Genomic DNA, 12,359 nt, shown 5'->3' on the forward strand with positions numbered 1-12,359 from the left:
CTCGAGAAGCTCCGCTGGTACAGAGCCACCTCGTTAGCACTTTTTGAATTAACCAGCTTGAAGAACCAGAGTTCTTTTAAACAGGTTTTAAACAAATGTAAGTTTTAAATGGATGGGTTTCTTGACCTTACTAAATATGAGTAAGTGGGGGCCTGAAGTGAATTAGCAGAAATCATTGGGAAATAATTGTCTTTCCCTTAATACCAGCTCTACCAATCCCTCAGCAGATCAGAAGTACACTAGTAAAAATCAGGAGTAAGGGCAGACCATGGCATAAAACTGGCTCATGTGGTGCCTTAAATTAGTGTCAGCATTATAATGGCCAGTTAAAGCATTAGACTTACAAGGTATCATCAGAAAAAACATAAATGGTACAGCTTCCTGATTATTTTTATGAACAGAATCATTTCCCTTTTTGCCTCAGTCCCAGCTGTCTCACAGGTGTGGATGCAGCTTGTACATCCTCTCATGGCCACCATGTCCCATGGATAAAGCCATCACTAAGTGGCTTCATGCTGGGGCTGGGGAGCCAGAAAGTGCTTTAACCTCCCCTGGAAACTGAATGGGAACATCAGAGTAGGTAGGAGGTGATGTCACCCCCCAGCGCTTCTTCGTCCCCCCCCTTCCCCAGAGCAGGAGGTTACGGCAACGAAGGAGGGAAGACAGATTCTGGTGCGGCTGCAGTGCAATTTATCCTCCTTACAAATCCAAGCTTGGATGAGTCCCAAGGAGTTTGATGATGTTGTGTGGCCTCAGCTGCTTCTTTCCCTTTCCTGGAGCATGCAGCGGGCTGATAGACAAAATGTGTCGCATGTGGGTAGGTGTTTGCACCATTTTCTGGGCAAAAGTCTACGCAGGGGTTATGTTGAAACATTGAGTATCCGTCACTTTTATAGATGAAGACCCCAAGGTCTGGGTAGTGCAACGGCACCCTATTACCACCACAATGTCAGAGCACCAGCAGATGCTGGACCTTTTTGCGAGCCCAGATATTAAGTAGGGGAAGAAGCGTGCTCTCGCAGCACCTGGTGAGAGCTTTGCTGTGTAGCAGTAGCACATTCAAAACATATGGACAGAGGACTGTGCTGTAGCAGATGGAGTTTGGTTGGGGTCTTCAACCCACCTGACATCAGTATAAAGTCACAGGACTTTGTGGAGTGGCTCTTGTTTTCTTTCAGCATAAACAAGTTGCTGTGCTTAGTGCTGCGGCATCTTTTCCTAATCAGTTCTAGCTAAAACATCCTTGCTGCAACTGTAAAGGCATTTCCTCTCTCACAACAGTTTATTTACAGTGGAGAAGATACAAACATTGTCTAATACCTACTGTTTTCCTTTTTCTTTTTTTAAATGCTGTATGAAAATTTTTCATTACACTACCTAGATTTACCATATTTACCTGCTTTCAAATGAATCCTTCTAGTTTATCACTCTGAAGTGATGGTATCTTGGACATACCTCACAAGGACAAGCCTAAGGAGAAGTTTGTTATCCCAGGAAAGTTACTCAAAGCTCAAGGCATCAGCTTCTTCCATTAATCACCATACAGGAGTCTGGAGAGGTTCTCCATGTAGGTTGTAGGAGCAACTCTTTAGGATTTAGGGAAGCGAAATTAAATTAGCGTATGATGTAACTAAGGATTGTATTAAAGGCAAAGCATCAGCCAACAGATGTTGTTACTGGACTTACATATTCAAAACCCACTTTGCTTGTTCTCCTTTGTAGCCTGAGAACCTGCTTTACTACAGCCAGGATGAAGAGTCAAAAATCATGATCAGTGACTTTGGATTGTCAAAGATGGAGGGTAAAGGAGATGTGATGTCCACAGCCTGCGGGACTCCTGGCTATGTCGGTAAGAGATTTGTTATACTGTCCATCCGCTCTTCCCAGCTGCATTACAGACACATAGTGAAAAGGGAATAATGCTTCTTTTCCAGTGCCACTGCATAGTGCACGTGAGATTTTATGGATGTTAGTTAGAAATAGAGATTTCAGAAGTTGCTGGTGCTCTGCCTTGTGTGCTCTTCTACTCTAGGTCCGCATCCTGCAATCCCACTCAGGGTTTGTGGGATTCAATTTCATGATTTTAATCCTTTGCAAAATATGTTTTCTCAAAGACACTGCTTGTAGCTAAATTAGGGGCACGTGAAGAATATCCTCAAATTCATCGATTCTGCAAGCTACATATAAAACCAAGAAGCTTTACCTAATGTAACATTATTTTAATCATAAAGGATAGCATTTGCCAGATTCCCCTTATAAAAGGCAGTAAAATGAAAGAGCTACATTTATTCAGACATGTTCAGTCATCCTCTGTTACAACCATGTTAAGTTACTGATGTCAGTATGCAAAAAATCTTTCGATCCTCTGGCCTTCCTGGATGGTATCAAATTGTTTCCTATCATTTATTCTTTGCTTTTTTGTCCATTCAGTAGCTATTGTACCAGGCTACTGATCAGCAGAGTGTTTACCAGCATCCTTTTAAAATGGTTGAAGTAAATGAATGTGAGAGTTATGTGGCAGGAGATGACAGGGTCTGTTTGAACAAACACTATTTCAAAGGCTCACTTCATGCATAAGACAGATCCAGCAAGCCTGTGCCTCCTACAATACCTACCTAGTCAGCTGAGGCAGTAAAATTAATCTCTGGGGTATCCATGAAATCCATTAAACTAAAGTGACAGTGGCTTCCCCAGGGATAGATTTGCCTCACATCTTTCCAGTAGGAAAGACCTGATGTTCTCCAGCAGTCAGAGAGAGGCTCCTTTTGCTTTGCAGCTGCCTCCTCACCTGTGTTTTCATACCTCTGATGATACCATGGTACAAGAACTCAAACAGATGACGCGGTTATGACACAGTGATCCAGATTTGTCCCAGGAATACCTTTTTCCAGGCATTATCTTCCCACTGCACAGGCACGCTCTATCCTGATAACATTAGGAAAAGAACAGATTTCTCTGGTTTCCATCATGAAGCCATCAACCCGTCGTTTTTTTATTTTAAGACATATGAGTCAGGAAGTACTCTACAGCCTGAATAGCTGTCTTCTGTAATCACACCAGACTGGAAATCTTCTTCCAAAGCACTAGCAGGAATTGAGCTGAGACAGCAATTTTCATAATTTTTGCTGTCAGCTCCTCTGCCCTTAATTAACATGTTTTATTTTCTTCTGAAACGGGCACTGCCTAGAATAAGTCTGGGCAACGAAGGGAAGCTCAAATGATGTTTGCTGAAGTGCTCATGAAAATGAGGGAGGGCGATGCTGCCTGGGCACTGAGTGATCTCATGGCCTCTCAGCGTAGCCATTTACATAAGAAAACTTGCTATTTTGGAGAGGAAGCTCTCGGAGCATGTGACACCACATGTAGTGCTTTGAGAGATGTTTGAGAGCTCTCATTACTCATGGTCTGGGTGCTGATAGCTACACGAGTGCCTCCAGGCCCGCTGTTACCTTACTGAACGCAGGATTTACTCATCATGGTTCAAGAGGTCACAGCCGCTTATTTCTGCAGTGCTGTCCGTATTTTTTCCCCTCTCTCGCAAAGGAAAACCTCTTTAAATATTTGTTCTATTTCTTTTTTGCACAGAAGACAGCTCCTCGCTCCTCTTTAGTGCTGCTTTTTTTTTTTTTTTTTTTTTAAATATAACTGGTTGCCTGGACAACATTTTCCAAGCATAGAAAATTTTTATTGTCATTCACTGTGGTGAGCCCACAAATGGACTTCTGTGAGTGTTATACCTGATGGCATGGCTTCTGCATACATGGTCTGCAATTTGTCCACATCCAAAAGATTTCATGCCTTCCAGCATCAATCCAGTTTGCAGCACCTGCCAAAAATGCCCTCAAATAAATATAAGAGCCCTTCCTCCTAATAGCACAACACGAATACATGTCCTCATCTGGATTGGGGCAGACACGGGCCACATTGCTGGCCCATGAAGTGTCCTCTCAGCCAACTCTTTTTGGGGTTTTTTCCAGCCATTTTACCTAGCATTGAAGAAACATTCAGGAATCGATCACTTACAGCGTAATTCATGGCAGTTTTCCTCAAAGATATGTAGAAAACCCCATTTTCTAAGATTTTATGAGGAACTAATTATTTTGTCAGTTTAACCACTTTGCTTTTGAATTCCTGGAAAAAAGTTAGGCATGTATCACACACCAAAGGCACCCAGGGCTGGGTTAAGAAGTCATTAAAATCTGCTACTGTTTATACTTCTTTATCTCTGGAAACGGATCCAGTCGGATCCTGCCATGCAAGGTGCTGCGCAAGCTTCTGACTTGGTAGCAGACCTGATTTTAACTGATGTCTGCTGCCCTCTGCAAGGATTTGCAAGTATGCAAGCCCCCTGTCATTTCTATCTAATTTCCCTGATTAGGATATACTTTCAACTCCGTCTGTTTCAGTTTTTACCTCAGCTTTTCTTAGTTTCGGCTCCAAGTACGATGGTACCCAAGACACTAAATTCCTGTTTATGTGCTTCAGAAATTCATTGAATAAGGGAGGGTGTAATTATAATTAAACTTCTTAATAAATATAAATTTTCTTTCTGAAAATCAAAGTATTACTTATCAAATTAGAGTATACCTAAAATTTGCATAACTGGTAGTGCGTTAGCACATTAGCTTTTAAGGCTCTGCCTTACAGATGAAATTACTGCCACAGTTCAGAGATCTCACTCTTTCAGGACTCTTGTGAGAGATTTTGGTCCTATGGTGAAAAGGTGATGGTTAGGATAATTTAACCCAATTAGTTGAGTCACTTTTGTTAAGGTGCAAATCTAAATGTTTACTTACTGAAGAGGGGGTCTGACAATACAACCTCTTCTAATGAAAAGGTCTTCCATTTTCTTATCTGCTTACCACTCTTATCTTTCTCTCCATTTCACATGGAAGGAGTCTAGGTGATGAGCTGGGACTAGACACCCAACTTTTAGATAGCACCTAAATTGGGTAAGATGAGGCAGCTTGTGTGGGTCATTTCATTGCAAATTAGGTGTGTGGACTGGCTTGCATGGATCCCACCCTATCGTCTAAACTGGAGAAGTCATGTTTTCAAAACCCTGAGTGATCTGTGTGATTACGGGCAAGATCTGTATAAGCCATTACCAATCTGTTGTGGGCTCCTCGGCTTGAGACTGTTTATAGGAACTTGATTTTGATGAAGAAGGTGTTCAAAACTGCCTGAAAAAGGAGTCATCCTTGAGGTGTGTCAAGTTGGGCACTCACCAGGAGGTGACTCCAGTCACTCAGCAAATTCCTCTAAAGAGATTTTGGCTGTTTGGGAATTAGGGCTCACTGACTGACTTTCCATCAGAGTTGGTCTCTCAAAAGCTTTGGTTACTTCTGCAGATGGTTCTTAGACTTGCAAGACACTTAGGAGCATAGAAAAGTTTGGAAAAAATGTTAGAAAGCATGTCTCAGGCAATCTGATCTCCTTTTGCAGCAATGCTGAATTATGAACTGTGTTTGTGGCTGGCTAATAGCTTAATCCTACTGAGATTTAAAATTCTTGCTCTGAGTCCCAACCCAACTTCAAGCAAAATTTTATTTCCCTGTCATAGGGATTGGAGTGGACCCTGAATGTGTGGTTGGTCCCTGTTACAGCCACCTCAGTCCCTGTTTTTATTCTTGGTAGTGGTTTTATGAAAGGTCATTTCACACCTTTCAGCTCTGCTGGAAATCCAGTAGCAATTTCAGTTCTTATCAAAGCTGTGCATTTCTCTTAGCCCTGCTCATGACCAAAGCATTTAAGTAAGCACTAGATTTCCATGTTGAATTTTGACTTATTCAGTATCCTTTGAGTCAAAGGTTTGAAAATATTCAATAAGCCTTTGGAATATCCTTATTAGCAAAAAGCAACTCGGGGAGTTGTTTAGGCAGTAACATGAGTAACGAAGTAAAAATAAAGCATGGGAACTGCTGTCACCAGGGTTTGCTCACACGCAAGCTCATGACAGTGAGATAACTCAGCTCCATTGCCATATCCTGAAAAGGGGTTTGCTTGCGTGTGGTTGTAGCTGCGTTACGTTCCATGATGGCTCTCTAAATCCAACTCAGCAACATGAAGTGGGGACAACAGGAGCACAAGAATTCAACAGAGCTGCACTGAAACCCTTCTGTCCTTTGGAAACAGCACCAAACTGCAAAGTCTTGGCCATCCAGAACAAGATAAACACTGGAGGACTGTGTGAAAGAGAGAAAGAAGTTGTTTTCATCCCAGGAGTTAGTGGAAAAGGGACTCTGGTCTTGTGGTAAAGCTGCTTCATGTGCCTCTTAGCCTATTTGCGCCAAGAGGAAGATGCTTTGTATGGTGGAAGAGGAGCTCATGCTGCTCTTGCACCATCTCTGGCTTCAGGAGAGGGGGTGGGTTGGCCCTTTGTGCATCCAACCATCTTCTCAATGGTGCAGGGTTGTTCCTCTCCAACTATCTTCTTGAGGTGGTACCTTCTAGTCCTAAGTAATGAGGCTGGCAACATCTCCTTTTGGTGTCCCAAAGGGACTGCTCGTTACTCACCTTCCCTCTTGGATTTCATGGCTATGAATGCAGCCCATTCACGTTTCCCCTTCTTTATGGAATCACAGAATCATAGAATCATAGAATGGTTCAGGTTGGAAGAGACCTCAAGATCATCTAGTTCCAACCCCCTCTGACAGGGACAGGGACACCCTCCACTAGACCAGGTTGCCCAAAGCCCCATCCAACCTGGCCTTCAACACTTCCAGGGATGGGGCATCCACAACCTCTCTGGGCAACCTGTGCCAGTGCCTCACCACTCTAACAGTAAAGAATTTCCTCCTAACATCTAATCTAAATCGACCCTCCTTCAGCTTAAACCCATTCCCCCTTGTCCTGTCACTACACTCCCTGATAAACAGTCCCTCCCCACCTTCCCTGTAGGCCCCTTCAGGTACTGGTAAGCCGCAATTAGATCTCCCCAGAGCCACCTTTTCTTCAGGCTGAACAATCCCAACTCTCTCAGCCTGTCCTCACAGGAGAGGTGCTCCAGCTCTCTGATCAGCTTCGTGGCCTCCTCTGGACTCGCTCCAACAGCTCCATGTCTCTCCTGTACTGGGGCCCCCAGAGCTGGACGCAGTACTCCAGGTGGGGTCTCACAAGAGTGGAGTAGAGGGGCAGGATCCCCTCCCTCGACCTGCTGGTCACACTTGTGATGCAGCCCAGGATACGGTTGGCTTTCTGGGCTGCAAGCGCACATTGCTGGGTCATGTTGAGCATCAATCAATACCCCCAAGTATGAAACAGGCACTAAACTAGTTACCAGCTGAACTACTAGTCCTGGCTTGCACCAGGCCAATTTGCTTGGCCTGTTGAGCTATGTCCCTGCCCAATGTAAGCTGGTCCCTGATTATTTTAACCCTATTTAGATCTTTTTATTCCTCCCACACTTATGGTAGCCTGCTGATTTGTCACTCCTATGGGGATCTTCAAAACCATTACCCTTTGTTCAAATGCCTCATTCCTTCTGGAATACAGCTTGTGGGAAGCCATATAAACAACAGAAAATAGCATTAGACTGAGTTCTTGTGAGACAGCAAAATCTGCTGGGAGTAGCACCATCATGGGAGTGAAGGAGAATGAATTAAGTATGAGGCTGGTATGAAGAACAGGCACCCTCATGACTTGTACAGTTTGTTCAACAGGCTTAAAGTATCAGAGCAATCCCCATCACTTGAGCTCTTTGCAAGAACATGGATTGCTGTTTTTGCCCTCCAGCAGCTGCATTTTTAGGGAGCTTATTAGCATAGCTGTGCTCACTGGGGGTAAGGGCATACTGCTCTGAAAGGGTTCCGAACTTTCTTGTTCTGTACCTTTTCTTAATACCTCCATTTGAAACAAGACTTATAATTTTTTCTCTTATTAAAACCAAAACATAACTAAACAAAAAATCCCTAGCTGTAAAATAACAGATTATCTGGCTTGGAAGTGGAGTGCCCCGGGAAGCACACCTTCACGTACCCGCAGGTGGGATGAGGCCCTGGGACCATTACCCAACATTTTACCTGCCGTGTGTTGCCCATAACAATGCTGACGTGGCCTGAAACACAGTTCCTGGATGTGAAGCATCCACAGGGCAGTATACTGGGGAAGGGTCCAGGTTTGCTTCGTTGACTTCCCCATCTCTGGATGACTGTTGCGTAGCATTTGAGGGCACAGTGATTCCCTGGGGAGGTGTAATACTGGAAGCTTTTGCTCAGCTGCCATTTCCCCAGTGCCAGAAATGGGAGCTTTGACTTTCCTGTTCTCCTTATTGCTGTTTTGTCTCCTCAGTCATCTGTGTTGATCCTTTAATGCCATCAGATCTTGGATTTTTTTCATTGTGTCTCCTGCTTTTGCCTCTTGGCACTGATCTACCATCATTTCTGAGCTCCTCTGACTTGTTTTTCAGCTCATTAAATATTTCTGTCTTTCATGTATCAGAGACAGATGATGCTTAGCTATGTTCTCCTGTTCCTGTTGCACGTCTGCTCTTTGGAACAAAAATCAAAAGCAGCCATTTGGCCTTAAAATAATTATTTAAACCTCCTGCCTTTCTTCATTAAAGTTTACCAAAGGGGAGGTAGTAGCTGCATGTTTGTTTTGGGCTTGATCCTGTGGTGTTCTTACCTGCTTCACAGCCACCATCCACAGCAGCTCCTGTCTGTTATCGGTGCTCTTCACTCCTTTAAAACAGAGAGAAATACCCCAGCACAGCTTTTATGTTTTAGGAGGGAGAATCTTTATATAGTTCACATCCCCTCATCTCAGATTTGTTTTCTGTTATGTTAATGTGGCATATCTGTATAATGTCAGCAGCTTGCTAAAATCCTTGGTGTTCAGGAGCCATTTGCATAATATTTTCTTTGGGGGATATAAAATGTATAATGTTTACCAGCCTTGAAAATGACGCAAACAGGGGCAGACAGTCAAAGGTAGAAGAAATATGTGAATAAAATATTGGGAATTTGGAAGGACCAGAGAGTTGAAAGACATCTAATCACCTAAGGACAGGGGAAAATGAACTCCCTTCTTCAGCATAATTTTGTCACAAAATTTAGTCACAAGAGGTGGGACAAAAAAGGAAATGGAATCTCATGAATCCTATTTCATACACACTTTGAAAAAATATTCTTTTTAGAGGAAAACTTGGAGGCAATTTTTGATGAATTGGGAAAGAAAGAGCCCGGATAAGGGACACAAGGGCTGTCAGGGAAGGTTGTCTTGAGCAACTTTGAGGTACAGCTGTTTTATACAAGAGAAATGTAAATTTGCCAGACTCTGCCAGCTTATCTGTCAGGTTATCTGGGAGGCAGTGGCCAGCCAAACAGGATGGCTCTCCAATGATTTATTCTTTTATCACAAGTTGTTCTCTGACTAGCACCAACCTGACGCACAGACTCTGACCCAGCTGTTGGGAAAGAGTTACGTTTTGGGTGCCAGCTAGGTACCTTTTCTATTTCAACAGCTCTGTCCCCTATTGTATAAGAACATTTTATCCTTTATCTTGATAGACTACAGCAATGTGCCCATGTCCTGGAAGGAGTCAGGGGCTTCTCAGGAATTGGGGTGCAGGTTTCTGCTGAGCACCTAGGGCCAGGTTAGGAGCCGTTCATGATAGGTGTGGCAGAAAGAAACCTCCTTTGGCACACAGTGGATAGGTGTTGGAGTATTCACACATTACAACAGCATATTAGGAATAACAGTATATGAACAGAACCATTGTTTTAATTTCTTACACATGCAGTGCTCTCAGTTTGCTGGATGACTTAAGACTGGGGTAACATTTACCCTGTACTGCAGATTGAGGCATATCCCAACCTTCAAGAATCTTCATAATCTGACTGCCAACTATATTTTTACCCACACTCCCCTGGATTTTCTTCCTTTTTACAACATCTCCCCAGTGTGACTTGACCCTTTACATCATTCTACTGCTTGTGGAAATGCAACCTGGATGCCCTCATCTGCCTCGGGCACTGTCTTCTCTTCAATCTCTTCTACAAGCTCCCATGCCCAAGCATCAAAAAGTCTTTTCTGTTTCTCATTATTACTTTCTGTTCCCTTCCTTGCTGACAGTTTTGACCTTAGTATTGTTGACTTGTCTAGCTTAAGAAGATAACTCTTTCAAGAGTTCTTATGAGCATATGTAGCAAGGAAATGTGAGACTCAAGTTTTACTATACCTGTATGTTTCACATTTTTTTTTCAATATTCTTCAAGTAACTAACTGTTTTGATGTTGGTAAGAGCCCTAGCAGAGAAAGGTGAGAAAGGTGTAACAGCAAAGAAATATTTTGCTAGGATTTGCCCCTTCATTATTTTTTTGCAGCATTTGAACTCCAAAGTACTCAGAGGAAATACAGTGTGACAAGTCTGCTTTAGGAATGCCACAAGCAGTGATTTCTTGCATTATTGTGGACATTTTGCTTTGAAAAAAGCAAAAGCTTCTTTACATGAGAAAGATTAGAGTCACAGGGGTTTAAAATTTAGATTTAAGCATTTGTACTGAAAGGTCCCAACAGGGAAAACATAATACTCCAGGCTCTCAAACAAAAAATGCGCCCTTTTAACTCTCACTGGTGTAAGAAAGGAAAGCAGACTCACAAAAGTTTCAATAAATGCTCAGGCTTTCACTTCTAGCAAAATTCGGACTATGGTGGCTGAAAGCTGTAGAGGCAGAAGGTTCAGTTCCTTTGCGCACGTGTCCAGTTCCTGCTGCTTTTTGTTTCTCCCTCTGAGGTGTCTGTGTTCCCAGAGGCAGAAGGGCAAATGACTCCCTCTGACTCTGACGTCCAGCGGGATTCAGCAGGCAGTTGTTGGAGGTATGGTGACAGCTCTCCTTCCTCTCCCGCAGATGTGGCTTATCGCCTCCCTGACATGCTGCACTTTCTGAATTGCCTCTTGAAATCCCCGGGTTGGCAGTGCGGTGCGACGAAGCTGCAAGGCTGTCAGGGTGAATGTGCATCTTAGCACCAGTGCAAAGCTCGGCCTCATTTTCCTCCAAGTGTCCTAAAGTACCTCTGACAGGGAGGTGATGGCCCTCTGCCTCTCATACATTTTTCTCTGGTTGGTTTTGTTTTCTGTCGTTGGAGTCAGAAAAAAGGGAATTTGCTCCGCTTTACGAGTCATCCTTCTTTGTGAGAATATGAGTTTCAAAAACATCAGGGTATATATACAAGGGCTGTATATGGAGGCAACACAAGGTCACAGGAAGCTTCAAGTTTCATTGTCCTACCTCTTGCCCACATTTGAATGTTTGGTCTTGTAACATGTGCTTGTTTCACTTTTTATTTTCAGCTCCTGAAGTGCTGGCCCAGAAACCCTACAGCAAAGCCGTGGACTGCTGGTCCATCGGGGTCATCGCATACATCCTGTGAGTATGTGTTGGGTTTTCAGTCACGGGTTTGGGACCTGCAACATGCTCTCCTTCAATGTAGATACCCACGTCGTCTGGTCCAACAAAGTTCATCTCTGATACTTGTGACCCAGGATAACATGAACCCTGGACACCTCCCAGTTACATAAAGGCTGAAATTTGAGCAGACGTGGTAGGAAACAAACCAGGACCCTTCGAAAGCAAAAATCCTTGCTCCTGCCTGAACTACACTCTGTTGGATAGTACGGGCTTGTCTAGGTTGTGACATTAGTGAAGTTATTCCCTCCCCTGCTCAGGTTAGCTTTGACAAGAAACAAGTTTGGCCACGTCCACAGAGCAGCATCATGCCTACAGGCATATCCTAAAGGGCCACCTCTCTCAAGGCGTGACCATAATGGCTTTTTGCTCCCTGGTAATGGCACAGAGGAAACTAGATGATCTTTAAGGTCCCTTCCAACCCAAACCATTCTACGACCCTACAGGGAGGAAGAGCTTTTCATGTACTGCAGTGAATTATTCTCATTAGAACATAATGCAAAGTATTGAGAGTTTTACTGAAAATGAGGGATTGTTTTCCTTAACACATCCAACCATCAGGTCCCAAAGGAGAGGGTGAGCTGATTTCTGCCCTGTCAGTTCTGTCACTCTTCCATCAAGCCATTAAGCCTCTGCGTTCATGGCTGAGATTTGCTCCTCTAATGGGACTAGTTGCTGCTCAAAGGAGTGGGGATTGGTTTCTTGAGAAAGCTACAAAATCAGGACTTTTGTGCATTTTCCAAAGTGGTGGATAGGTCTCAGAACTCATACGTTTAGGAGATTTAGTGCCTGTCCTCATTCAGTACCTGCCACTCTTCTTCATGAAGGCTTAATAGGATAATTTAGATTGGAGGAGACCTCAGGAAGGTCCTTGAGGTCAGACTAGGTTGCCCAGGGCTATCCAGTTGGGTCTTGAAATTCTCTGAGGACGGAGACTGCGCAAGATCTGTG

The 12,359-nt window shown here is 43.6% G+C and overlaps 1 protein-coding gene across 1 annotated transcript in view; it reads left to right on the plus strand.

The window, feature by feature from the left end:
- The window catches only part of CAMK1D (calcium/calmodulin dependent protein kinase ID), a 234,724-nt gene that overhangs the window by 187,042 nt on the left and 35,323 nt on the right, over positions 1–12,359 (plus strand). The window contains exons 5-6 of the mRNA XM_075765542.1: positions 1,723–1,849; positions 11,294–11,369. Of these exons, the coding sequence (XP_075621657.1) occupies positions 1,723–1,849; positions 11,294–11,369 (203 nt within the window). The remainder of the gene's footprint in view (positions 1–1,722; positions 1,850–11,293; positions 11,370–12,359) is intronic.

The sequence above is a fragment of the Balearica regulorum genome, chromosome 1, assembly GCF_011004875.1.
Source record: "Balearica regulorum gibbericeps isolate bBalReg1 chromosome 1, bBalReg1.pri, whole genome shotgun sequence".
NCBI classification, from domain to species: Eukaryota; Metazoa; Chordata; class Aves; order Gruiformes; family Gruidae; genus Balearica; species Balearica regulorum.